General features: G+C 42.6%; 1 protein-coding gene and 1 long non-coding RNA gene across 7 annotated transcripts in view; one reads left to right on the forward strand and one right to left on the reverse strand.

Annotated features, from left to right (window-relative positions):
- LOC112551390 overlaps positions 1-833 on the forward strand; it is a 4,332-nt gene extending 3,499 nt beyond the window's left edge. The window contains exon 3 of the long non-coding RNA XR_003095692.1: positions 697-833. This is a non-coding gene — a long non-coding RNA (uncharacterized LOC112551390). The remainder of the gene's footprint in view (positions 1-696) is intronic.
- Positions 834-2,511: 1,678 nt separating this feature from the next.
- The window catches only part of CEP104 (centrosomal protein 104), a 35,952-nt gene continuing 14,146 nt past the window's right edge, over positions 2,512-24,317 (reverse strand). Inside the window, exons 12-22 of one of the 6 annotated variants that reach the window (XM_014523392.2) lie at positions 20,162-20,338; positions 19,564-19,770; positions 19,123-19,239; positions 16,494-16,530; positions 15,802-15,883; positions 15,110-15,218; positions 13,057-13,195; positions 12,450-12,517; positions 8,021-8,111; positions 6,442-6,513; positions 2,512-2,647 (exon numbers count right to left, since the gene is read on the reverse strand). In XM_014523392.2, coding sequence (XP_014378878.2) covers positions 2,637-2,647; positions 6,442-6,513; positions 8,021-8,111; positions 12,450-12,517; positions 13,057-13,195; positions 15,110-15,218; positions 15,802-15,883; positions 16,494-16,530; positions 19,123-19,239; positions 19,564-19,770; positions 20,162-20,338 — 1,110 coding nt within the window. In that variant the 3' untranslated portion in view covers positions 2,512-2,636. Of the gene's footprint in view, positions 2,648-2,694; positions 3,105-6,368; positions 6,514-8,020; positions 8,112-12,449; positions 12,518-13,056; positions 13,196-15,109; positions 15,219-15,801; positions 15,884-16,493; positions 16,531-19,122; positions 19,240-19,563; positions 19,771-20,161; positions 20,339-24,317 lie in introns of those variants that run through there. The other 5 variants (XM_014523389.2, XR_003095691.1, XR_003095690.1 and 2 more) reach the window with 5 other exon arrangements.

A 24,317-nucleotide genomic window follows, 5' to 3' on the forward strand; every position in this document is an offset into this window, starting at 1 on the left:
GTCGTGTGTAGACACACCCAGGGTCTTGGATCAAACAAAACTCCAATGAAAAGTGGTTTGTAGCCTTCATGCATCACTTTGCTCAGGGACTACTGACAGGAGTGCAAGGTTACAAATAGGATACCATTTTTCCAGAAGTGGGAGATGAGCAGGAAAGTGATTACTGCTGCTCCAGCATGGTTTGCTTTTAGTCACTATTCGGTGCTGCTGTATGTATTTCTCAATAACTGGTTAGGATACAATAGTAGAATCAAAACAAATCTTCAAGGAATAAGCATTCCAACCTCTGACATCTCTCCCAAATGTAGTTGGTCCAATAAAAGATATTACGAAACAGACAGATAACTGCCCCCACCCCTCAAAAAAGCCCCAGACTTGCTTCTCACAAATGCCTCTTTTGAGAAATAGAACTTGAAGTCTGCATTTCCTTTTAGCTCATGTTCTAAGGGTGCTGTGCATGCTGCCTTCATTTCACCCTGAAAGATTTGGCATGGGATTTTTTTTTTTTAATTTAAAAACAAAAAACCCAAAGAACAGAAAAAAGCTAGCTACAGTCACAGGCAGGCAAATGAGCCCAGCATGCGTGTCAGACATCAACTTAGGGGAGGGGGTTGTCAAAAATAAGATATCACAACCTGTTAAAATAGATTAATTTTATTAAATAAAAAGTGATACAAATTACATAATTTCACCTAGGTGCCCTTTCACTGAAAGTGAGAACTACAAGACTGCTGGGATCAAAGGTTATTCGATCAAGTAACTGCTAATGATTCAACAGACAAATGATCACTTGCAGGAGTGGAATTCCCCAACAGCAGCCTCAGATGTGGGTGAACTCCTGGTGGGATGATATGCTTTTGCTCTTGAACAGCTTCTGCAGTTCAGATGGATGAGAAATAAAAATACTGGCAGACGTTTGCAGAACCTAGTGGTCTCTGATGGAAGAAATACGATGTAGGGGCCAAAGTCTGACCTTCCTTTCTGCAGGATACAGAAGCCTTCCTTGATATACAGCATGCATGTGCTAAGCAGGTTTGGGGGCCTTTACCCAGCAAAAAGTGCCCCTCCAAAAGATACTGAGCTCTGGAATACTTAAGTCCAGACATCATGTAAGCCACTAGATACCTCCTTTTCTTTTTGCATGGTATGAGAACATGCTTCACTGTTTTTCACTCTGGTGTTTATTTTATCAGGGGATAGAAAACAGACTTCTTAAAATAAGGAAGTAGCCTGGTTAAATCCTTTCTAAAATGATAAATGGCATCACTGTTTGCTTAGTGAAATTGGGTCAAGGTCTTCAAAAATTTTCCACTGGCTCACCTCTAAACACCGTTCAAATCTTTACCCCAGGTAGCTTCTGTTTTACGATTACAAGCTTTTATTCAGCCGTGTGTGCCAAGATTGCCTATAACATGTTCCACAGACTGCATGACAATGCAGTGACCAGCAGAGACACCAGAATCAGTGCAAGCCTGTGCCAGGGCTCAATTGTTGAGGAGCAGGCAACAGTGATGACAACACATTTAAGCAGAAAGTTTAGTGCACAGAATGCAAGGAAGCTGAAGAGATACACAAAGAGCAGCCACAAACTGTATAAATCCATTTGAAGTAGCAAAGCAGGAAAGCAGTTCACAAGCTTCCCATGGATCATGGTAAACGAAGCAGGGGGAAATGCATTTGGGGAATGTACCCTAAACACACTTTCTCAGTTAAGCATCACAACTTCTAAACATCAATGAAAAAACAAGCTGGAAAAGTCATGAGGGAGCAGAGGCCAAATGGTGAAAAACAACATAATTCCCAAATCCGGCAGCCACTCTGAGCACGTCTACATGTTCATTAATGTGCCATAATGTATTAACCTTAATGCACCATAATTGGTGCTACTGTACATTAGTGCAGACAAATAGTTTTTGTAACGCAAATGCACAGTAGATTAATTCTGCTGCACATCAGCAGTTTTTGCCAGCTGAGCTAATGTATAGTGAAATTAGTCTACTGCAACTTTAGAGTGTTGTGTAGATACGCCCCCCCCAAGTGACGAATAACAATAGTAAATATGGCCCTTATTCCAACTCGTGAGGCTTTGTAAACCATATTATAAAAAGTTTTAAAGTCTTTTAATCTGGGATGCCCCCCTAATCAAATTAAAGAACAGTAAGCATGTTTGCAATTTAGGTTGGATGTAGGGTTTCACTAAAAGCCTTCAAGTATTGCTTGCCCAATTTAAAAGACTTGCTAACACCAAAGAGGGGTCAGCATTTGCAATGAGAAGACCAAATCCAGCAAATGAGGCTCTTGACCAGGGGTGGGCAAAATGCGGCCATTTTATCTGGCCTGTGGGGCCCCTGAAACATTTAGAAAATTAATATTTATCTGCCCCGGCTGCCTATCACATGGCCCTTGATGGCTTTCCAAAACTTAGTAAGTGGCCCTCCGCCCAAAATAATTGCCCGCCCCTGCTCTTAATACATAGGTGTAATTTCACTGAATGTACACACGTAAAAGCTTGCAGGTCTGGGCCTTTCCAAAGCAAGTTGTATTCTGGAATCTTAATACCCAATTCCCACTCATACAAAACCACTGGGAAGTAGGCTGCATAAGGGACTCCAGGATCTGTTTTTACAATGGATGTGTCATTTAGGTTCTAAAAAAAAAAAAAATTATATATATATATATATATATAAACAAAACATTGCATACAGCAGTTTCAAAAGACACATTGCAACATACTTAAAATGTACTTATAAAATTCATAGGTATTTACAGGGCACATAAAAAGCTCTATAAAAACTGTACACTACAAATATAGTACAACATATACAAAATACAAGACAGCAAACTTACTTCAATTCAGCAAAAGAAAAATATCACTTATAAGATGACTATAATCAGGCATTTCTGTACCCGTTGTGGGGACAGATGCAGAACAATTCATTCCCTCTTGGAAGGAAATGTCCTGAAGCTGATAATGAAACGGGGAGGTTAAAGTGTTGTTCCATGGCGTGAGAGCATTTTAGCACCTACTCCTTAGCACTCTGTGTTCTGATAAAGCAAATTGCTGCCACGTGCTCCGGTGTATGAATACTTACTTCACCGCACAGCTAATGAGAGGAAAACAAACTTTATTATTAAATCAGATTTAAAACTAGCCAGGGTGCCAGAGTCAGGAGAGTGACTTTTAAACAACATTAAAATACATTTTAGTTTGTTTGTTTTACTTTTATAGTTCTTAAAAGCCCCTCCTCCCCACATTTAAAGCTCCTCCCTGGGGAGAAGACATTACAAAATATGTTGTAGTGTGAACTTAAAGCACACTTGCCATTCCATGCCAGCTCCATGAGTGGACATTCATTCCACATCAAGACTGCCTTTTTGCAGTTGAACTTAAGCCACTTCTAAAGGGACTAAGGCATGCTTAGTCGCAAGTAAGAGAGGAGCTCCCAAGCTATCAGGCTGTCAAGAGCCAACATTCACTCAATCTGTTCAGAGCAGATTCCCAGCATTAACTAGGGATTTAGAAATTTAAGTTTATTTAAAAAAAGGAAGTCCCAGATTTCACTTGTAGGACTGACTCCTTATTTCAGTACGTACTGAAAGGGCAGTCTCTGCTGATTTACCATGGGTTCATCTGCACGGATTGTAAATTATGGGTGGCATTTTTCCCTGAGCAGAGAGGCTGCTTGCAGACATAAAACAAAAACAGAACAAAAAAACCCAATGCTTTACTTTAAACTCGGCACGCTCCTGCACTGAGTCCAGCACGTGTCCAAGAAGAGACAGCGCGTTAGTTGGACCCAGCTCACCTGACATCTGCATTAGACCAGGAGCTTTAGTGGGACTTTTTTGGTGCTTTTATCTAATGGCTGACTGAATCATTCTAATATTATAAAAGCCTAAGTCTGTCCATCTCTCTGTCACACTTTATTTGTGCTCTGATTGGCTGACAGAAACAGTCAATCGGAGTGCTCCAGCGTGGGGGAGCGCCACCATGATTCGGAAGCTGCGCAGAGGACTGGGCAGAGGGTGGGGGAGCCGAGGCCAACGTTGCTCCTCCCCCACCCCACCCCTTGCAAGAGGCAGAACAGCGGCAGCATGTTAGGTGGCGCACTCCATCCCAGCCTCTCTCCCCCCGTCATTCTTGATGGGCAACTGGCTAGTCTATTAAAAAAAAAAAAAAACACCAAAAAGCCATGCTGAAGCACCTGATCTACACAGACGCTGGGAAGCTGGGTTGAAATAACATGCTGCTTCGTCTGGTAAAGTAGGGGGTTTTTTTGTTCTCGTTTTTTTATGTCTACAAGCAGGCAGACACTTTGCAGAACAATTTTCCCTTTTTCCCCCCCATTGGCTTATCTAGCCAATATTAAAAAGAAAGCTACTTGCCCACAAAAAGGATAGAACATATGACCATTTTACTGTACATCCATACTAATTTAATTATTAAAAAAGCCGCAAAATCTTTTCATCACATAACTCTTGTCCATTTTTGGATCAAGTATTTCCCCTAACAGACAGGGCCTGTACTGGTAAGTTTAACTGCACAATTTCATAAAGTTCTATGCAAAGGAACCTTTGCTATTCCCAGCCACTGTTTGAGCGAGAATTTATTCAGCTCTTTAGCTGTAAAGTGACATAGAAGTGCAGAGTGTTGTGTTGAAAGTTAAAAAATAAGAAAAGGGGTAACACTTCAGGCTGCTACCCACCAGCTGTGAAATTATGCCTCACGCAGTTGAACTTATAGTGAAATAAAGTCTCCAGAGAATGGCACAATGCTTTTCTTTGCAGCATCAAAGTGGGTTGCATTTGCTGCAAGGAGAGAAACTACAGATTGGATAGTGTGGGATCTGAAGAAAAAAAAAAAAAAAAAAAGTCCTAGCTTGCATTGTTTCCCCCTCCACTGTTAGCTTTGAATCTGCCTTTTCACAAGCTGATCACTTCAGGGGTATTTATTGGTTTGGATGAGTCTGCATCTATTTAAATATAATCTTGTCATTTTTCAAATGGTTTACAACCTGCTTTTTACATGATCTTACTTGATAGAGTAATTTATGCCTAAGTACTTGATCTAAATGTCTAATACGTATGCTATATATAGAGGTGTACTCCTAAAATATATAGGTGGTTTTATCTTAGAGGAAGTAGCTCTTATGACTTATTTATTATACTGAACACATGGATCAAAATAGGAAAAAAAAGCAAGCAAAAAGACTAGCATTGCAGGTAAAATTCCTAGGAAGAACCCATGTTTAATTACACCATCATTCCATGGCTACAAACCAGTAACCATATTGAAATCCTCCATTTCCATAGTAAAGGAATATTTTTGCTACTGATTTACTGTCTACATTTTTTTTTTGTTACTTGTACATTAGACCCAGAGAGTTGTGATATTGCTGTGACAAGGATAACTGCATGAAAGCTACAATGAGAACAGCATAGCTAGTCTGTTCACTATTTCTCACCAAATTGTTCCCATGTCTAAATGTGATAGTTTCACTATTAGTATTGACTTTTGGAGTAGTGCATAAATATATACTAGAGACATTTTGTACTATCATCCTGTATCTTATTATAGTCCTATTCTTGTATCAAGGTGTCTCTGATTATAAAGAAGTACTAGTGACTCTATTACTTGGAATCAGTCGCACAAATAAGCAAATATGGGCAGAGAACAATTAGGAGCTAATTTTGCAGTTACCAGTTTTCACTGATTAAGTCAGGTGATTATATTCCCATAACTTTTGTGAGCAGATATGAGATTGGGCCCAAAAGAACAAACATCTTAAAGCTTCCTTCTGAAAGCCTGGCAGTTTTGTGCCAGATTGGCCTTCTTTGGCCACTGGATAGCAAAGAGAACTAAAAACTGTGGCTTCCTGATGTCCATGCCTGTTCCTTTCAGTCCCAGCCAACAGGCTACTTAAGTGAACACAAGACAACTGTCATCCCATTAAATAGGGGAACAGCCACAACCCGTTGGGCCATTTTGCCCCAACCTCTGTTGGCTGCTGCAGAAGGTAGCATTGTATTTGGCTCAGCTAGCTCTTTACTTACTGGGGACTCCCCTCTCCTAGGAAAGCTGCAAAAAGAGATTCTGCAGCCAATTTCTATTCTTCTTGCCAATGGGGAAGGACAAAGGAATGCCCTAGGCCAGAGGACCTTTCCCATAGTCTGCAGGTCACTAAGCAGTAAGATGTAGGCTCTTGGGGCAGTTATGCACAACACTGGGAAACCAAAGTGGGCAAGCAGTAGTCATGACTAACAGACAGCAGAGGGGAGTTCAGGTGAAATGTGCAGTTTGAGGTTCCCATCAAAGCTCACAAATGTGCATCGCAAAAAACTTGCTCAGTTATGAAGGAAACAAGTACTTTTCATGTCATCGCTTTGCATATGTTCTGCCAGTGCTTTTATTTATGCCCCCTCTTGGGGTTGGGATCTTACTTCCTATGGTGGGGGATCGCAGCTTTGCTCCTGTAGGGACTGGCTTGGTGACAGCTAATCCTCCTGCTTTGCCTGCGAAAAGAACACAGGCATGCGCACATCAAGTTCAAGCCTTGACGTTTAGATACGTGCCTTACCTCCAAGGTCGACAAAAAACATTACATTGATTTCTAAAGTGATGAAGGTATTACAGGGATTCCTAACAGGAGATGATTTTTTACCATGAATCTAATATAAGGACTTACCACTGTTAAAACCTAACCATACCAATAGTGTTTGGTGACCTACTACACATGTCATAAGTCTGGTCAGAGTTCACTTCCTACCTACTTATTAGCCTAGTGCAGGGGTTTTCAACCTTCTTTAGTCAGTGTAGCCCCGGCAGCCCCCTTTTTAACGAGTGTACCGGAGAGGGGGGTAAGCAGCAGCACAGTGTCTGTCCTGCCCTGCTCCAGCTCTGCTCCTGTGAGGCAGCGGCACGGGGTGGTGGCGCTTCATCCCCACCCACCCCTATGTGCCTGCTGGGACCTTTCAAAGTACCCTCAGGGACATGCGTACCCCCAGCTGACAACCCCTGGTTTAGTGTCTCAGTTCCTACTTCCCATAAGGCAGAGAGCTAGCCACTATCACACTAAGTAAAGAAGCCATGTCACTGGTGTAATCAGGAATGCTAAGAACCAAATTACTGTTGCTGTAGTTCAGGCCAACATTGCTTAGAAGCGTTGAGTTTAGCTGTCTTTTCTTATGGTACCTCTTAGAGACCGTTTAACTCTGTTTCACCAAGACATTCTACTCAGAATGTGATGGTACATGTAGATAAGAATGGGGGAGCCCAGACAGAAGTACAGACCAACAAAGTCTGAACATGCTGCTAGCAGGGTGACCCTCCCAAGAGGTTTGGAAGGAGCACTGAGGAGTACTGGTTAAAAGAAAGCCTTTGTACTGCAAGCAAAAAGCAGTCTGATTCTGCATTCTGAAAAAACAGGACTTAGTCTCCAATTTCTCCTTCCAATTACAAACCTTTACATTTTGGCAGCTTAGGTCAAAGTCAAAAGGGATAAATAATATAAAAGCTTATCTGTTCAGTCTATCCCATTATTAGAACTAGATTGGCAACCTCTAACTATTCACTAAAAATGGCTTAAAATAGAGTTGAGGTACATTGGCAGGTTAGCGTTAAGGAGTTTGTTCAAATTCTGCCTGTGCTGTACTTGTTAAGCTCCTAACACTCCCTGGGTGGGGCAGTTACAGCACAGTGCATCTTCAGGAGCATACTACTATTTAAGACAAGATTCAAAAGATAAAATAAAATGAGCCAGCTTCTCTCCATCAAATCAATTCATCCATTCTTGGGCACATGGGACTAAAGTGGTGTAAGCAGGGGCCAGAATTTGCCTGCTGTGATATGTATTAGTTTTTACTAACATATTTAGAAATACATTTTTAAATGTTTCCATATCTGATTTTTTTATCTAACAGCATGTAGTAAGGAATCATCCTGATATCTTGAATGGAACTTTCCATTTGAAGAAACTGAACAAATTAAAGACCATAAAACAATGCCAAGGAAATACCGTACCAGGCTGCATCAGTAGGGTTTTATTTATAGTGTGCACCCTCCGCAGATTCATTTTACAGCCATCTTTGCCCATTAAGTGAGATTTCCAAGCCTAAGATCAATTAAGAAATAAGCAGAATTAAAAACAGAAAAAGTGGCAGGTCTTTCATACCACACCAGACAGCTTTTACAGCAAAACTAGGAGGAAGTAAAAGATTTTTAAGTTTGTTGAGGAAAAGAAGGACAAAATTGTTGACATTTGCTTGTCAAAGCAAATTTTAGGAATGACTCATGACCCATTTCAAAAGTGAGGTGCCTTGATGCTTGGAATAGAAAAGAGTAATTTTATTCTATTGCAACCAGATAGTAATAATATCTACCGAAATGGTTGTACCAATGTCAATATTACAAAATCCAAAAGGTAAAAGGCAGGGAGCTTATGTTACTTTAATAAGCAATTAAAGTTCAAAGCAGAAACAAAACAATACAGGATCAAAGCAGGAAAATACATTCATCCATAGACATTTTAAAATAAAGGAAAATCGGGACATAGCTATGCAACTAGAATAGAACTACAAAGTATTCAGTGATCCAGGCTGAGTGCAAGTTACCTTAATTAGAAAGAACCAAAGTGTGTCACTAAATTAGATACCACACGATAACAATTTCTTGGGACTATTTGCTAAGCAGAAGTAAAAAGGCAAGTGAACAGTTTTTGTAGCTTGTTTATGGAAAGCAACTGTTTAACAGCAAACGGCGCTATTTCCATAGTGGAAAGGAGCCATAACTTTCTTTTACAATCCTATTTCCCAAAGGAAGTTGATTTTGGATTATTCTTTTGATAACTGCGGTGAACTAAATTCATAGATGTAGCGTCGGAAGGGACCTAAGTAGATTTTCAAGTCTGACCCCCTGCCCTGGGCAGGAGAGAATACTGGGCTCATATGACCCCAGCTAGGTAATTATCCTAAAGGGACTTAATGGTGGGGGTCTACTACAGACCACCCAACCAAAGGGAAGAGCTGGACCGCGAATTCTCGGGTCAGCTTGCGGAGGCATTTAAGGCCTATATAGTCATCACGGGTGATCTAAATTACCCAGACATCTGCTGGGAAGAGCAGCCAGCCAGGTCAGACCGCTCACAAAAGCGGTACAGCGATACAGGATCTCCACTTCAACCAGGAGGTGCACAGTCCCACCGGGGGGGAAATGAGCCAGCTTCTCCATCAAATCAATGCATCCACTCTGGACCTGGTCCTGGCTACAGGCGATGATGACCTGGTGAGGGGACTCCAGGTTCTTGACCACCTGGGTGACAGTGATCATTGCCTACTGGAATTCACCAGCCAGTGCAGGGTGTCAAGGGCCTGCAGCAAAGCAGTAGCCCTTGACTTCAGAAGGGCCAACTTCAATGAGTTGAGATTGGTAGGAGGCACTGGGGTCCTGGAGGGTAGGGGAACTGGGTGTCCAAGACAAGTAGTCGTTCCTTAAGGAGACGATCCTGCGAGCCCAAGGGGTGACAGTCCCAATGAGAATCAAAGGGCGCAAGGAGTGCTCAAAAGCCCCCCTGGCTCACCAAAGGCATTCAGGAACGCCTGAAAGTCAAAAAGGAGGTGTATACCCAGTGGAAGGGAGGGGCTATCACCAAAGAGGAGTATACCTCCATTGCTCGGGTCTGTAGGGGTCTGTTAGGAAAGCTAAGGCAGATACGGAATTAGGGCTAGCATCAAGGACAACAAAAAGTCCTTTTTTAAAAACCTAGGGAGTATGAAGAAGGCACCGGGTAACATGGGGCCCCTGCAGGATATGGTTGGCAATCTGGTGGCTGCACCAGAGGAAAAGGCAGACCTTTTTAACAATTCCTTTGCCTCCAATTTTTTTGTGCAGGGACTTGGACTCCCCCACTGAGATTCAACTTGAGAGAGACTCCGCCAGGCCCAGGGTCAGGGAGGACTGAGTTAGGGAACTTCTGGAGGGGCTGGGCATGTTCAAATCAGCAGGTCCAGATGCTCTCCACCGCAGGGAGCTGAGGGAATTGGCAGGGGTCATCGAGGGGCCCCTGGGATGGCTTTACGAGCACTCGTGGTGCTCTGGCCAGGTGCCAGATGACTTGAAGGCCAATGTGGTCCCCATTTTCAAAAAAGGGAGGAGGGAGGACCAGGCAACTATAGGCCCATTAATCTTACTTCGATCCTGGGGAAGCTCTTTGAGAAGATTATCCAGGAGCACATCTGGGAAGGACCAGCAGGGAGGATGATGCTCAGGGGCAACCAGCATGGGTTCATTAGGAGCAGGTCCTGTCAGACCAACCTGACTGCCTTCTATGATCAGGTCACAAAATCATTGGATGCAGGTGTCGCAGTGGACGTAGTCTTTTTGGACTTCAGGGAGGCTTTTGACACTATCTCCCACCCCACTGTCATTAAAAAGCTAGGTGACTGGGGCATTGAGAGACAGAGAGACAGATAGATAGATATGACTGTGGCCTACACAGTCAAATGGTTTGCAAATTGGCTGAAGGGCTGCACCCAGAGAGTGGTGGTGGACGGGTCATATTTGACTTGGAGGGATGTGGGCAGTGGAGTCCCCCAGGGCTTGGTCCTTGGGCCCATACTGTTCAATTTCTTTATTAGCGACTTGGACGAGGGGGTGAAAAGCGCCATTTTCAAATCTGCTGACAACACCAAGATTTGGGACAAGGTGGGCACGCTAGAAGGGAGGGACAGGATACAGCTGGACCCGGACAGGTTACAAGGGTGGGCAAATGAGAATAGGATGGGATTCAATACTGACAAGTGCAGGGTACTGCACTTGGGCACTAAGAACCAGCAGCATACCTATAGGCTGGGGAACTCCCTTCTCATAAGCACAGTGGCAGAAAGAGATCTTGGAGTCATAGTTTCATAGTTGGTAGGGTTGGAAGGGACCTAAGCAGATCTTCAAGTCCGACCCCCTGCCATGGCAGGAAAAAGAACCGGGGTCAAACGACCCCAGCAGGGTGTTCATCTAACCTCCTCTTAAAGACCCCCAGGGTAGGAGCCAGCACCCCCTCCCTTGGAAGTTGGTTCCAGATCCTAGCCCCCCTAACTGTGAAGCCGTTCTTACGGATGTCTAATCTAAACCTACTCTCCAACAACTTGTGGCCGTTATTCCTTGTTATCCTGGGGGGCGCTAGGGGAAACAAGGTCTCCCTCCCCGGATCGTGCAAGTGGCTCGAGGGGACGCTACGGGACCTGAACCTGTTCAGCCTTCACAAGAGAAGGCTGAGAGGGGACCTGGTGGCTGTTTACAAACTTACCGGGGGGACCAGTGGGGAATGGGAGAGATCCTGTTCACCAGTGCACCTCCTGGAGTAACAAGGAATAACGGCCATAAGCTGTTTGAGAGTAGGTTCAGGCTGGACATTAGAAGGCACTACTTCACTGTCAGGGCAGCTAGGATCTGGAACCAACTTTCAAGGGAGGTGGTGCTGGCTCCTACCTTGGGTAGGGACAGTGAATTAACAGTGATTAATTAATCAATCAATCAAGTGAATTAATATTCACTGTTTGTTAACTTGCTTCAGAAAGAGGAGTTCTACTACAGAAACAATTATATATTATAAAGGTCAGACAATCCTTGAGGAATACAGCTGTTAATCAGCAAATGTGATAAATACCTTGATATGATCGTGCTTGTACATAACAAACAGCTGCTGTACTTCCATACAAAGGAAAAAAACAAAATCACTGGAAGTGCATTATTTCAACCTTGGCAGTTACTCACAGCAAACAGCAAGTAAGACTCTACTTAGCTTCCCAAGACTTATTCACTAATAGTAGCTGGCTTCCCACTTCTGGAGTAGGTTTTCCTCACAGCAGAAGCAAAAGGTATCAAAATTGTTTTTCCTAGTGTCTAAACATTTTTCTAGACATGACTAGTCTTCCTGTAAATATTTTGGGTGGCACATGGTCACTAAGGAATGCTGTAACTGACAACTCAACAAACAGAGTCTTGTAATATTTTGGTGATTTGGAAAGCTTCAAGTGCATGGCTACTGAGAACTCTCCTAGCCTATTAGGAGTTTCTGGATGACATATCACTGGGAATTTTTTTCTAAACATATTTTTTTTAAAAAGGCATCAGCTTTGACCCCTTCTATCATGATGATTTGGAGATTCATAAGAGAGCTGGTCAAAGTGGAATTTCTAGAGGTTCTGAATTCTAACAGAATGAAACAGGCCTTTCAATGATTTCAGGAAACTGCCAAAAAGCAGTGGCTAGGAGGAGACCCAGATTCAAGACCACCTAAAATCAGCAGCCTATGCTATCATCATACTACCTGTGGAGAACCTAGGTACTTTCTAGTGTGGGTATATTCAGGTAAACTAAGTATTTCAGCATTGTAAGGAACAAGATAGTTCAGTCTTCACAGCAGGACTAATGGAACCAGTTTGAGAGTTTCTCCTACCTCCTCTCCTGGGGTGAAGTTCTCATGGCACAATGGACAATGGTTTGCCACTTTTTCTGGTTTGGCAGCTGAAAATTATTGGAAAGAGAAGTTACCAAAAAGGTAAATTACATTAACATCAATCAGCAGCAAATACAAGAGAAGGGCCTGGGCAAAAAGGAACAGAAACTAATCCTTGCTGACTGCCTTGAAGAAGAGACAAAGCCAGCTACTATCCTACCTTCAACAGGCCAAACAAGAGGCTGTTCAGAAGGCAGCTCCGGGTTTACACATCCTTATTCAGCAGAAACCAGATGGGAAGAAGAGAGGTGGTAGTTGATATAGATATGCCCACAGCTGGGCCAACAGTAATTAGGGCTATTTAAACTATGCAACATTCTGATGGGTTTTTGCTTTCTTTAGCCACATGAAACCTATGTATTACTAGAAGGGAGAGTAATGCAGAAAATGCAGGCAGTAATGGGGAAAAAAACCAAACTGTTCAATCCTTAGCCTCAAGTTAGGAATCCATCCATAGTATGGCACCTTAAGAGAATGCCCAAGCTTTCCAAAGGTGCTAAGTATTGTGGTTCTCATCAACTGTCCTATTCTACTTAAAGCTACTCACGATTGCAAGCCTTGCCCTTGATATGTTTGGGCAGCTCCTCTTTTGGAAGGGCCTCACTGCAGCGCTGACATTTCCCAAAGCCATCTTTTTTATCACACTCAGTCAGCAGGTGCTCTGTCAAACTAGCTATCTCCACCACCTGCAACAAGCAAAGCACATATATGATGGTCACAAATGGGCTTGTGTTGTGATATAACCAAGGGTAAGACTTTAAAAAAACGGAAGTGATTTTGGAACTTAGATTCCTTTAAAAAAAAAAAAAAAAAAAAAAAAGTCACTTCAGTTCAAGGGCTCCTGACAAACAGGCATTTAAAAATTACATCCTTTGTCTTATAATAATTCCTCCATCTCTTGCACATACACAATTTACCAATTTTAAGGTGATAAAAAACCATTATTAAAAAAAAAGGAAACTTAAAACTTATTCCTGTGCTTCAAGGAACTTTATGGTTACCTTTGAACTACAATCATTAGAAATTACTCACAGCCTGGGCCACTGGGGCAAAGCAGGAACATCTGCTCCTGACACAGCCTTTGCACAGAGTAGTTAGCAGTACAAAACCTGCCACCTGAAATCAGCTTAGCTGTGAATGGTTGAGTAAAGCAACTAAACATCCATACCAAACCACTCTAACTCACTGACAGCTGCTGAGCCAACTATATCTGTGGCCCAGAGGCTGTGTAAACTACACTTTAGGTAGCTGACGGTCCTAAACTGATTGAGCAATTGGTGGGTGAGCAACTGATATACTAGACAACAGAAGAGAGACCAATGCTTTTGATGCATTTGGTGCAAAATACAGCAGAAGTTCCAGGGGGTGACTCCCTCCCGCCCTCCATGTACTGAACTACAGGCTGCTTCTTGCTTGCTCTCGTTTTGGCTCCATGAATCTTGTACTCTGGCTGCCCAGCTGGCTATTTCCAACAGTGAAAGTGAAAGGTACGCTCGGGCTAGCCAGCCCACAGCCCAACGGCTCGGACACTTTTCTGGGAAGTGGAAGATACGGTTTCAATCTTCCTTGGCCTGAAGGAGGCCAAGAACCCAGGAGGTCATCTAGTCTAACCCCCTGCTCAAAGCAGGACCATCCCCAACTAGATCATTCTAGCCAGGGCTTTGTCAAGCCGGGTCTTAAAAGCCTCCAAGGATGCAGATTCCACCTCCTCTCTAGGAAACTTGTTCCAGTGCTTTATCACCCTCCTTGTGAAAGTTTTTCCTGATATCCAACCTAAACTTCCCTTGCTGCAACCTGAGAATGGTGTGCTCCTTGTTCTGTCATCTGCCACCACTGAAAACAGCCTAGTTCCATCCTCTTTCAAACCCCCCTTCAGGTGGTTAAAGGTTGCTATCAAATCCCATCTCAGCCTTCTCTTTGGCAGACTAAGTAACCCCAGTTCCCTCAGCCTCTCCTCACCAGTCACATGCCCCAGCCCACAAACCATTTTCACTGCCCTCTGCTGGACTCTTTCCAACTTGTCCACATCCTTTCTGTAGCAGGAGGCCCAAAACTGGACACACCACTCCCGATGTGGCCTCACTTCAACTTGCTGGCACTAATGCACCCAGTATGTTGTTAACCTTCTTGGCATCAAAGACACACTGTTGGCTCATATCCAGCTTACTGTCCACTGTGACCCCTAGGTTGTTTTCTGCAGAGCTGCTGCTTAGCTAGTTGGTCCCAAGCCTGTATTGGTGCAGAGGAGTAAAGCAACTAAGCATCTACAACCAAACCACCCCACACACACAGAACTGCTGAGCCAAGTACATCCAAGAAATGGGTTTAACTTCTATGGATGCCATTTGTGGCTCAGAGGCTGTGTAACTCAGACTTTAAATAGCTGATGGTCCCACTTCCTGGCTAATGGCATATCCACACAGATCTCAATTTTGCTGTATTCCATTTTATGGGAACAACAAGGCATAATGTGGCCACCAATGGGAGCCTTTCCAAATCAGAACCAGAAGAAATTGATGCTGAAGCTGCCTGCACTTAACTGGTCTCCAGAAATTATGTGTTATGTATACTGGCACAGACTTTCCAGCATAGTGCCTGACCTGCTTGCAGTGTTCACATCTTGTTAACATTGGGCAACGCTTCCAGTAATGGAGATCCAAGCCTTCCTCTGTGAAGGATTCATCCCTTTCACCACAGAAAATGCACAGACTAGAAGAGACAGGGCAAGAATAACAAATGCTATGGATTAAATCAAGAGCTAATTGAAATAGATGACTCTTCCAATTTAAAGCCATTCTGCTAAACAGTTTTTGATATAAACTTTCCCACACAGAATATCTGCTTTAGGGAGGGACTTAAGGCAGACCTGTAATAGCTTTACAAGTGTTAACTAAAAACATCTGCCAAAGAAAGAGACAAACACATAGTAGAGAAAGCCTGAATGGCTTATTTGATCCCCAAACATTTAATATTTTTCATCCTGCATCTGTAGTACAACATACTGAAGTTTGTCTTACAGTCTTTGCTTTGCCTGTTCTTTCTGTGGCAGTGGCAAGCAACTACACTGTGACAATTTCTTAATCCAAGCATCTCAAAACACATTGACAAATTCACACTCTATCAACTGTCAGGACAGATATACAATTTTTACTTGCAGATAATTCCCACCTCCTTATTGTTTAAATCCAAAATTGGCCTTATTTTTATTTAATTGATGGCCAAGAGATGTTATTATGATTAATAACCAACTACTCTGTATGAAAGTATTTAGGAAGCTGCTAATTTTACTTACTTATCTAAATAATTTGTAACCGAGGAACGATCATCTGAAATTTCTGTTGCTGCAGATAGGGTGGCTTTGTTTAGCTGATCACCTGAAAAATGGAAGCCAGTAAACCCAACAATCATTACTTCATAATATTTTGGGGAAACGCTGCTTCTTCAGATCCTAACAGCAGACTAACTGAAACTGTATTTTCTTCAGTGTCTGAAAGCAGTTTTCATAATGGCAGCATTAAAAGACAGTAGTCCTTTACACAGCAGAAAATCTGCATGTTTTTTGGGCGCATTGTTATTTTCATTCTTGCAACATACTGTTTACAAACAGTACCCAATTAAAATACCAGTGAATACTTTGTAAATGAAATGACAGGTGATTCCACCTCAGTCTGCCCTCAACTCAAGCCAATCTAGTTTGGTACAGCAATCTGCCTGCCCAGGTGATGTCAACCCAGTGTTAGTAATAGTCAGTATGCCAGTGGTCAATTCTCCCTTGCAGATCCTTAGTTAACTCTTTGAAGGCAGGCTGAGGCCATAGCCAAGGCAACGCTGTAGGAGCACTGACTCAGATGAGTTCAAAGACAGTGCACTGAACATCACATCCAGTCATCCATTAACTTCTGGACTTCATAATTACTTTACCATCTAATAATTTCAAATTCACCTTCTCTCTTTATTTTAGAGAAATATTTAAGTTTCACCTACCTTGATTCTTTAGCTTCTGAAAATCATTTTCTTTTTCCTATCAAACAGAAACAGAATAGTTGGCAAACTCCATCTCCAGCTGTAGCACTGGCCATTGTTTTCAAGGAAGGACAGTCAGGTAAATCCAGAAACAGTGCAGTGGGTTAACAGCAGCAAAGTAGAGCCAACACTGCATAGGGCATGGGGTGAACAGATGCCCTTTGCTCCTTTCCAAAAGGACTTCTAATCTGGGGCATTTGTAATCTAGGGAACAAGCCTGCTTCAGTAGATCTATTGCCTTCTCTCCCTTTTCAAAAAGTATGGTAGTTGAAACAGAGGTTTCCAGGGAAGGATGGGAAATAGACTTTCTATGCTGTCAGGGTGCAGTTACTTTTAGTGGGTGCCTGTACATGAGTGTGGAGGCTGGTCCGATGCGCTGTAATTACAGCGCATTGGAGCAGACTTGATTAATTGAGTCTGCTGGAGTGTGCTAAATTACTGCAATCCGGCAGCCTCCCACATCTCATGTATTAGCGTCCCCATGCTTCAAAATGGCAGGGGGGGCACCTGGACTACAGCTTGCCAAATGTGCTTTAGTTCAAGCACTCCTGCCGCCATTTTGAAGCGCAGGGCTGTTGATACACAAGACACTGTGGTGCTTTAATCAGAGCTGCTCTCAAAGTCCAATGTCAGGACATGTGCCAGGTCTGAACCTACTATATATAATATAGCATGATTTTGAAGTGACTTACATGTGTACAATATATCTGTGCTCTTCTTTAACAGATTCACTTTACAGCTTACAGGCGCACTGTCTAAACAGTATGTCGATTAAATAATTTTACAGGGATGCAATTTTTGTAGGATGTTCCCAAATACAAAGCAAAACATTATAATTTCAGACTTTTGTTTTGCTGCATGTAAAGACCAGCCCTTTGTAGGGGCATGAAAGGTTAAATGAGTAATTGTTTAACCATTAAGTGCAGTGATAACTGGTTAGCTTACCAGTTATCTTTTAACTGGGGCAGATGCAGTCTGGCAGAGAAATGAGGAAGGGAAGGTGCCCCAAGGTGCCCCAGCAGGATACCCATAGCCTAAGGAGGAAAACAGCAAGCAGCCTAATGACTCCTCAATTAAATTTACAGGTGCTCCCTCCCTCCCAGTCCAGGGCTTCAGGTGGACTGTATCTGGCCTCACAGCACTTCCAACTCCACCACCCGAGCCAGCTGGAGGACACCAGACTGGTCCCGCTTCTTCACCGTCCATCGCCGCCACCTCTACGTGTCTGTGTGGCACACCGTCCATCGTGCCGCCCTCGCATCCTGCCCAGACACCAAGTGGTGGGACCTGCTTAGTGAGGGCATGGGGGCATGGCTAGGGCATCCCAGTGGCTGAGTCTATACTCCACCCTCATTCCACAAGCCACTGGGGACCTCAGCTGGTGTATGTGGTGAGTTTCACGGACACCCCAGTCTCCTACCCCTTCTGCGGGCAAAGGGAGAGCCTGGTGCACATAACCCTCAAGTGTGCCAGGCTGCAGCCCCTTCACCTCCACTTCCAGAACCTCCTCTTGAGGTTCTGGTTGAATTTCACCCCCCACCTTTTTGTGGTCATCCCATCCATGGCCACACCAAGTCCCAGGACCTCCTGGTCAACCTCTTCCTGGCCCTGGCCCTGGCCCTGGCCCTGGCCAAGAGGGCCTTGTATTTGACCAGGAAGAAGGCTCTGGCCGGGAAGGTGCCTGGAGACTGCGGGGCCGCTTCCCTCTCGCTTGTCCATGCACATTTTCAGGTAGAGCACCAGTGGGCGGCATCCACTCGCTCCATGGATGTCTTTGAGGACCGGTGGGTGTGGCTTGGGGGGGCTCTGCTCAGTGCCCCCCTCAGGTACACTTATTTTCATGTTTTGACCTTTTGACCCACACGACACTCCTATCCTTTTTTTTTTCCATTAGTTGTCCCAAGTATTTTGTTGTGTCATCCATCCATTGGCCCCATACAATAGGAGCTATTAGTTAGCCGTGTGGGCCTCAGGGCCCACGATAACGATAATTGGGTGATACAAATAGTCAGATGGACTGTGTTGTCCAACTGGGCATGCCTCCTCCCCACCTCCTACGGTGAATACTGGTCCCTAATTGGGCAAGACAGTCCTGGAATGGGATCATCAAGCCCTGGTCCCAGGCTGCATGACTCTGGGACAGACCTGTCACAGCATTGTGCAGGGATCTGGGTTTCCCCTTGCAGGCTTTGGGGAGACAATGGCATGGAATTCTGCTGCCCACTGCTGGGGGCAGGGCAGCAAGCCTGCATCCACTGCCGCCCCACTTTGCTCCACCATTGCTGCAGGTGGGAGCAGGTGGAGAGTGGGGAGGCATTTGTCCCACCTTTACGTTTTAAAAAGGTGGTCACTCTACCTTCTCCTCCCAGTCAAAGGGTCCCCAGGAGCTGGGAGTGGCTCCCAGCAGCAGCTGTGTCTGAGCTTCTGTGTTATTAGTTAAATTTTTTTAACTGATATCATTAGAGGTTAAAAGAATATTTTTAAAACAATATTTACATCCCTAGACCTGTGGTGCATTTCACCTGTAATGATATTGCTACAAGAAGTACAAATCATTTCAGTTCAGAATCTCTGATGAAAGAGGACTGACCTTTCCAGCCTGAACTTCTGCCTGAATCTCCTTCAGTGCTGCCAGCTGTCCCTGCAACACCTTAATTTGCTCCTTCTTTTGTTTCTCTGCTTCTTCTGTGGCTGCCTTTTTCTGTGCCTATTAAGAAATGCTCTTTCAGTGATAACAGTTTTTTAATGCTCTCAGAGAGGAGGCAGATACAAGAAAGCAAATTACTAATAATTTCTGAAAAATAACCTGTGTATTTTTCACTATGCTTTAAGTTTGATGCTGATGTATTATCAGCCATATAAAACGGCATCCTAGTATGTGTTTATTATGCAAATATTGTAAATATAAAAATCAGCAATAAGCCCCATCTGTTTCACAGCCAGTATAGCTGCAAATTCAATATATTGCTCTATCAAAATGCTGCTAAATGCAATAAAGTAGCCACATATTTTCAACAGATTTGTTACTTACTTTAATTTCAGCCTCAGTAAGTTTGCCATCTATTTTAGTAAATCCATCAAAGAGTGTTTTATAAAGCACATTCTTGCGTGTATTGGCATCATCTGGTGGAAGATAGTTCAATATAATGGTCCGATGCTGCCTGTACATGTCAAAGATAATCCGTAATGCTGTATCGCGTACCTCATACACTCTATGCTCCAAAGCACCTGTTGCAAACTGAAAACAATAAGGTTATTCTAACTTTTTCTAAGGGCTGAACTGGTCTCCATTGTTCCCAAGTTTGGGGGAAGACCACCTTAAACTACCCTGGCCACCCCATTTCTAGCATATGCTGGATATCATTCAGTCTGATCAAGATCTGTCCCTTAATCTAAAGCAATTACACCATTATGGGGAAGTACTGCAATTATGAAGCCATGCACACATGCTCCCTCAAATTCTCTCTTTCCTTTATAGTTTCTCTCCTTTGCATTGTGCATCCTCACAAGGTGGTTTGCTGCTAGCTATAAGATTCTCAGGTTCTTGTTAACTGCACCAGGCATTCCAAAAGAGTTAAACACGCAGAATAAAAAGAAATACTTAAAACACTGTAGATTCTGATGCCTACCCTCATGATGTTGTCAACGGTAAACCCAGAATTTTCAGTTCCCAAATTTTTCAAGAGGCGTTCCACTAATTCAACCTGACTCATTGCTAGATGTGTAGGGGAATTTGGTTTCAATGGATGGACCAAATGAATTGGAATAATATGAAGGGGTTTAACTTCATTACATAGTGCCATTTCCTGCAAGGAAAAAGAAGAAAAAACACCAAGACATTAGATGAAAATTCTTTGTAATGTTTTTCAAGAGCTTAAAACAAGAAAAAGAAAATCAAAATATTCTTTAGTTCAACTGAAATAAGCTTTTCAGAACAGTAGATAGTGACTGGCCATTTTAACAGTCAGCTATTTACAACAGCTGTACAGAGGGGGGCAGAAAGGTGTTTTGATCTGGTTGCTGACAAGAGACACAAGGGCAAAATAATGCAGCCACTGAAAACCATGCATCAGTGTAATCACCAAGCAAGCAAGCAATTTGAAAATTAGCTTCAGACCGTTTGATATTATAAGGCAATTTGATAAGACATTTTTCTTTTTTTTTTTTTTTAAATTAGCTAATGTGAAATCAGGAATTTCCTTAAAAAACAAAATAAAAATACCACTGTGGTGGTGCCTCTGGACTATTCTCAGATGTACATTTCAGAGGGATATACCATTTCACTTCCTCATTTTACTTAGAAATTGGTCCCCCAGGCTGAACTGTCTGTGTGTAAGATGCTTGCTGTTTGAGCTTGAGCCTGTTTGAATGCAAGGCAATACCTACTTTGTATGTGCAGCACTGTGGTCATTTGAACATGTTTGAAGGAAAATAAGACATCAACTTCTATGCCACATTTTAGTTTTAATAGGCTAGGTTCGGATTTTGATTATGCTTGTGTAATTACATAAAAAATAAAAACATATCTGCCTCCTACAGATCATGACAAGTTGTGTAAAGAAACCTGCACTAAGTCACAGCTTCTACTCTAAATATTGCTTGTACTCTAGTAAGATTTTTTTAAAATCTTTTTCACGTGATAATACACAGTAAATATTTTCATCCTGCTCCAAGCCAAGTGTTACAAATTATTATTGTAAACATACAATAGTTTCCTCATTTCAAGTATACAATTATAAGTCTAGTGTACATGAAAAAAAAGTGGTATTCATAAACTCATCAGTACCCTTTGGGGTTATGGTGACAAGCCAGAGCTGTTCTCATACAATCCCTATTAAAAATTTAGAAAGTCTTCAATGAAAGAAAACAACCCTCCCCCTCAGGTGTGGATAATTCAGTGATAAATAACCTAAAGCCAGTGACTCACCTTGTGCCATTCTGTGTATACATATGTATTAATAGAATCTCAAAATTACTATTCCTGTCCCAAGTTCTGCTGGAAAATAGTCTGTAATCTTCCATCTGTCATTCAGTGTAAAACAAGGAATGGATTATCTGTTTTAATGGGCATCCAATTTAGCTTTGCTAAACCCGATATTTACATCACTGGCTTTTTTCAAATGGAGTTTTTCCCTTTACTTTTTACTGAACCCACCTCAAAATGACTCCCTTAAATTCAAAGAGGTAAATTTACTTTCCACCAGTTGAAGGCTATATTGTTTTTCTTTCAATCAAAAATACATCCACATGGGAAAAAAAAAAAAAAAAAGACAGGGGGGAAGGGTGAGGGGTAGAAACAGGAAGATTGCCCATCATGGTGCTTCTAGAATTCCCATCGCTGCAGGACCCTGAAAATGAATAAGGGTTGACAGACCACACTGTGAGCATACTACATTTGCAGAAGAAGATGAAAGCTAACAGATTCTGCCTGGCATTCTTCTCCACATCATAATGGAGTGTCAAGTGCTGGCATAGAGATTGAGAGGCAGCCAAATCAAAGAAATTGGCTAGTTCTGACTGCTGCCAGGTCAATGGTTATTATTTCCCTAGTCTGAATGCAGCTCCTGAGTTCAGGTGTCTACCTTCACAACTCTTTTTGACTGACGTAGTGTCAGGATAATACTGGATATACTATACTATTGAATGGAACGTCAACATATGTACTAGATCAGCCACTGGATGAATTTGCTACAGAACATACTGCTGAACAAACAGGCAGTTGCATTTTGTACCACCTTGAATTTCCTAATGCTATTTAGGTTCATTACAAGATATAAGGAGTTTCAGTAATCCAGCCTATGCAGTTCATTGGGGTAGATCAGTGCCTGAAAGACTGGATTACAACCTTCTGGCTGGTCAAACAGACAATAGAGTTTTGTACTGCCTTGACCATTTTTCCACAACCAAGAACAAAACCAGGTCTTTGACCCACAGGGCTGTTAGGGAATAGGTAAGTTTCTTACATAGCAGAATTGTAAAAGTTTTTTTTATTCACGGGAAGGGAAATTAGTAAATGGTATTAGTAGAATTTGATAGGCCCCACCACTTCTCTAGTAGTTGTGTCAGTAACCTCAATTACACCCCTTTTCTAACCAAAATGTTTTGCCTGCTATTTCTTGACCTCAATGCATGCTTGACATCCAACCTTTATACTCAATCAATTTTCTCAAATGTAGTATCGAGTTACTTTATGTACATTTTCATTCTGGTCATACTAAATTTAATTTCCATTTAAATTTTTTCTATGCAAAGGCAGCCCTACCTCCAAGTACAGATTTCCTATCGCTGATGGTCTATGAACAGCTTCAAATGTGTATCAGATGGCAAAATTTAGTCTTTAGCACAGTTACATTGTGAGCAAATTACATTGCCTGTGGTACCAAGATAAGGGCAATAGCTCCATAAAAATTCAGGACTTCTTACCTAACCATAATAACAAAGTTAACATAGATCTCTCTAAATCAGTCGCCACTAATAAAACATTATAATCGTAGAGAAGGAAGGTTGGAAGGGCCCACCAGAGGTCATCTGGTCCAACCCTTGCTCGAGGCAGAATCATCCCTATCCAAACCATCCTATAGAAACCATAATCTAAACTCTACAAAAGACTACCAACAACTCTGACACAACACAGACCTAACATCTAACCTGTCACAGGTAAAGCAGGGGAACTTCCCGCTTCTATTAAATCTGGGGGGGAAGGGGGGAGCAGGGTATGTGCATGACCCCAGATAAAAGGGCATCTTGAGCATATATTGACACTATTTCATAGAAGCACTAATGCTCCTCCTGTGTAAAGGCCTATGAATAAAATACATTTAACTCTTGACTGAATAAGGCTGTGGACCACAAAGAATAGCAAGAGAGAGAGACTAAGTACAATAGCTTTTCTACCACAACACTTAAATTGCAACATAATATAGTTAAACAGCCAAATCACACACAAATACCATTGTAATCTGACCGCATCAAAAATACAGGGTCAGACACATCCAACATTCCTGTTACCCTAAAAAAAATCTACCCTGATTATGGCTGTGTACCAATTTTCCCATGCAAACCCATTACAAATTATCATCACAGACTACCCCAAAAGTAGCCTGCCTTTGGTTCATACAGAGGGGAAACAAGTCCTCTTAGAATGGTAATAGGATGTGGATGTGGCAACACTGTAAAATTCTTGTATGGGGCAACTTACTTTCATAGATTCTGCTTGGTAGATACCACACAACCAACCAGCAATCACCTAACGATTCCATAGATGTGACAACTTGCTGTTCCACAAACAATTATTTCATTTGCTTTCAATGACAGCAAAAAAACATGGCATTGACTATCAGCATCATTCCACATTTTTTTACCTGCAAAACTGCCACCAACTTTAATGGAAGTTAAATTACTCTCAAGAATACAGCAGCAGAACTTATTTAAATACTCTGTTTTTATTACTAAGTACGCAATTAAGTCACCCACTGTTACAAGACAAATATTTTAGGGTTCAGTCTCATGAGGTATTGAGCACCCTGAAACCAAAGGGCACTGAAAGAAGCGAGTACCTCTTCAGGATCAATTCCTGACACAAATGGAACCTACCACCTCATGAAAAAGTCTGTATTAAAATCAAGAAGAGAATATTCTAATATAATAAAAGCCTTACCACTTCTGTCTGTCCGTAACGCTCTGGGCCAACTGCGCATGTGTGGCCCAGAGCCATAGACAGACAGACAGGTGGAGGCCGAGGTGGGTGGGGCCGGCTGCAGGGTCTGGCCATGTGGGGGCGTGGCT

Source organism: Alligator sinensis, unplaced genomic scaffold, assembly GCF_000455745.1.
Source record: "Alligator sinensis unplaced genomic scaffold, ASM45574v1 scaffold366_1, whole genome shotgun sequence".
Taxonomy (NCBI): Eukaryota; Metazoa; Chordata; order Crocodylia; family Alligatoridae; genus Alligator; species Alligator sinensis.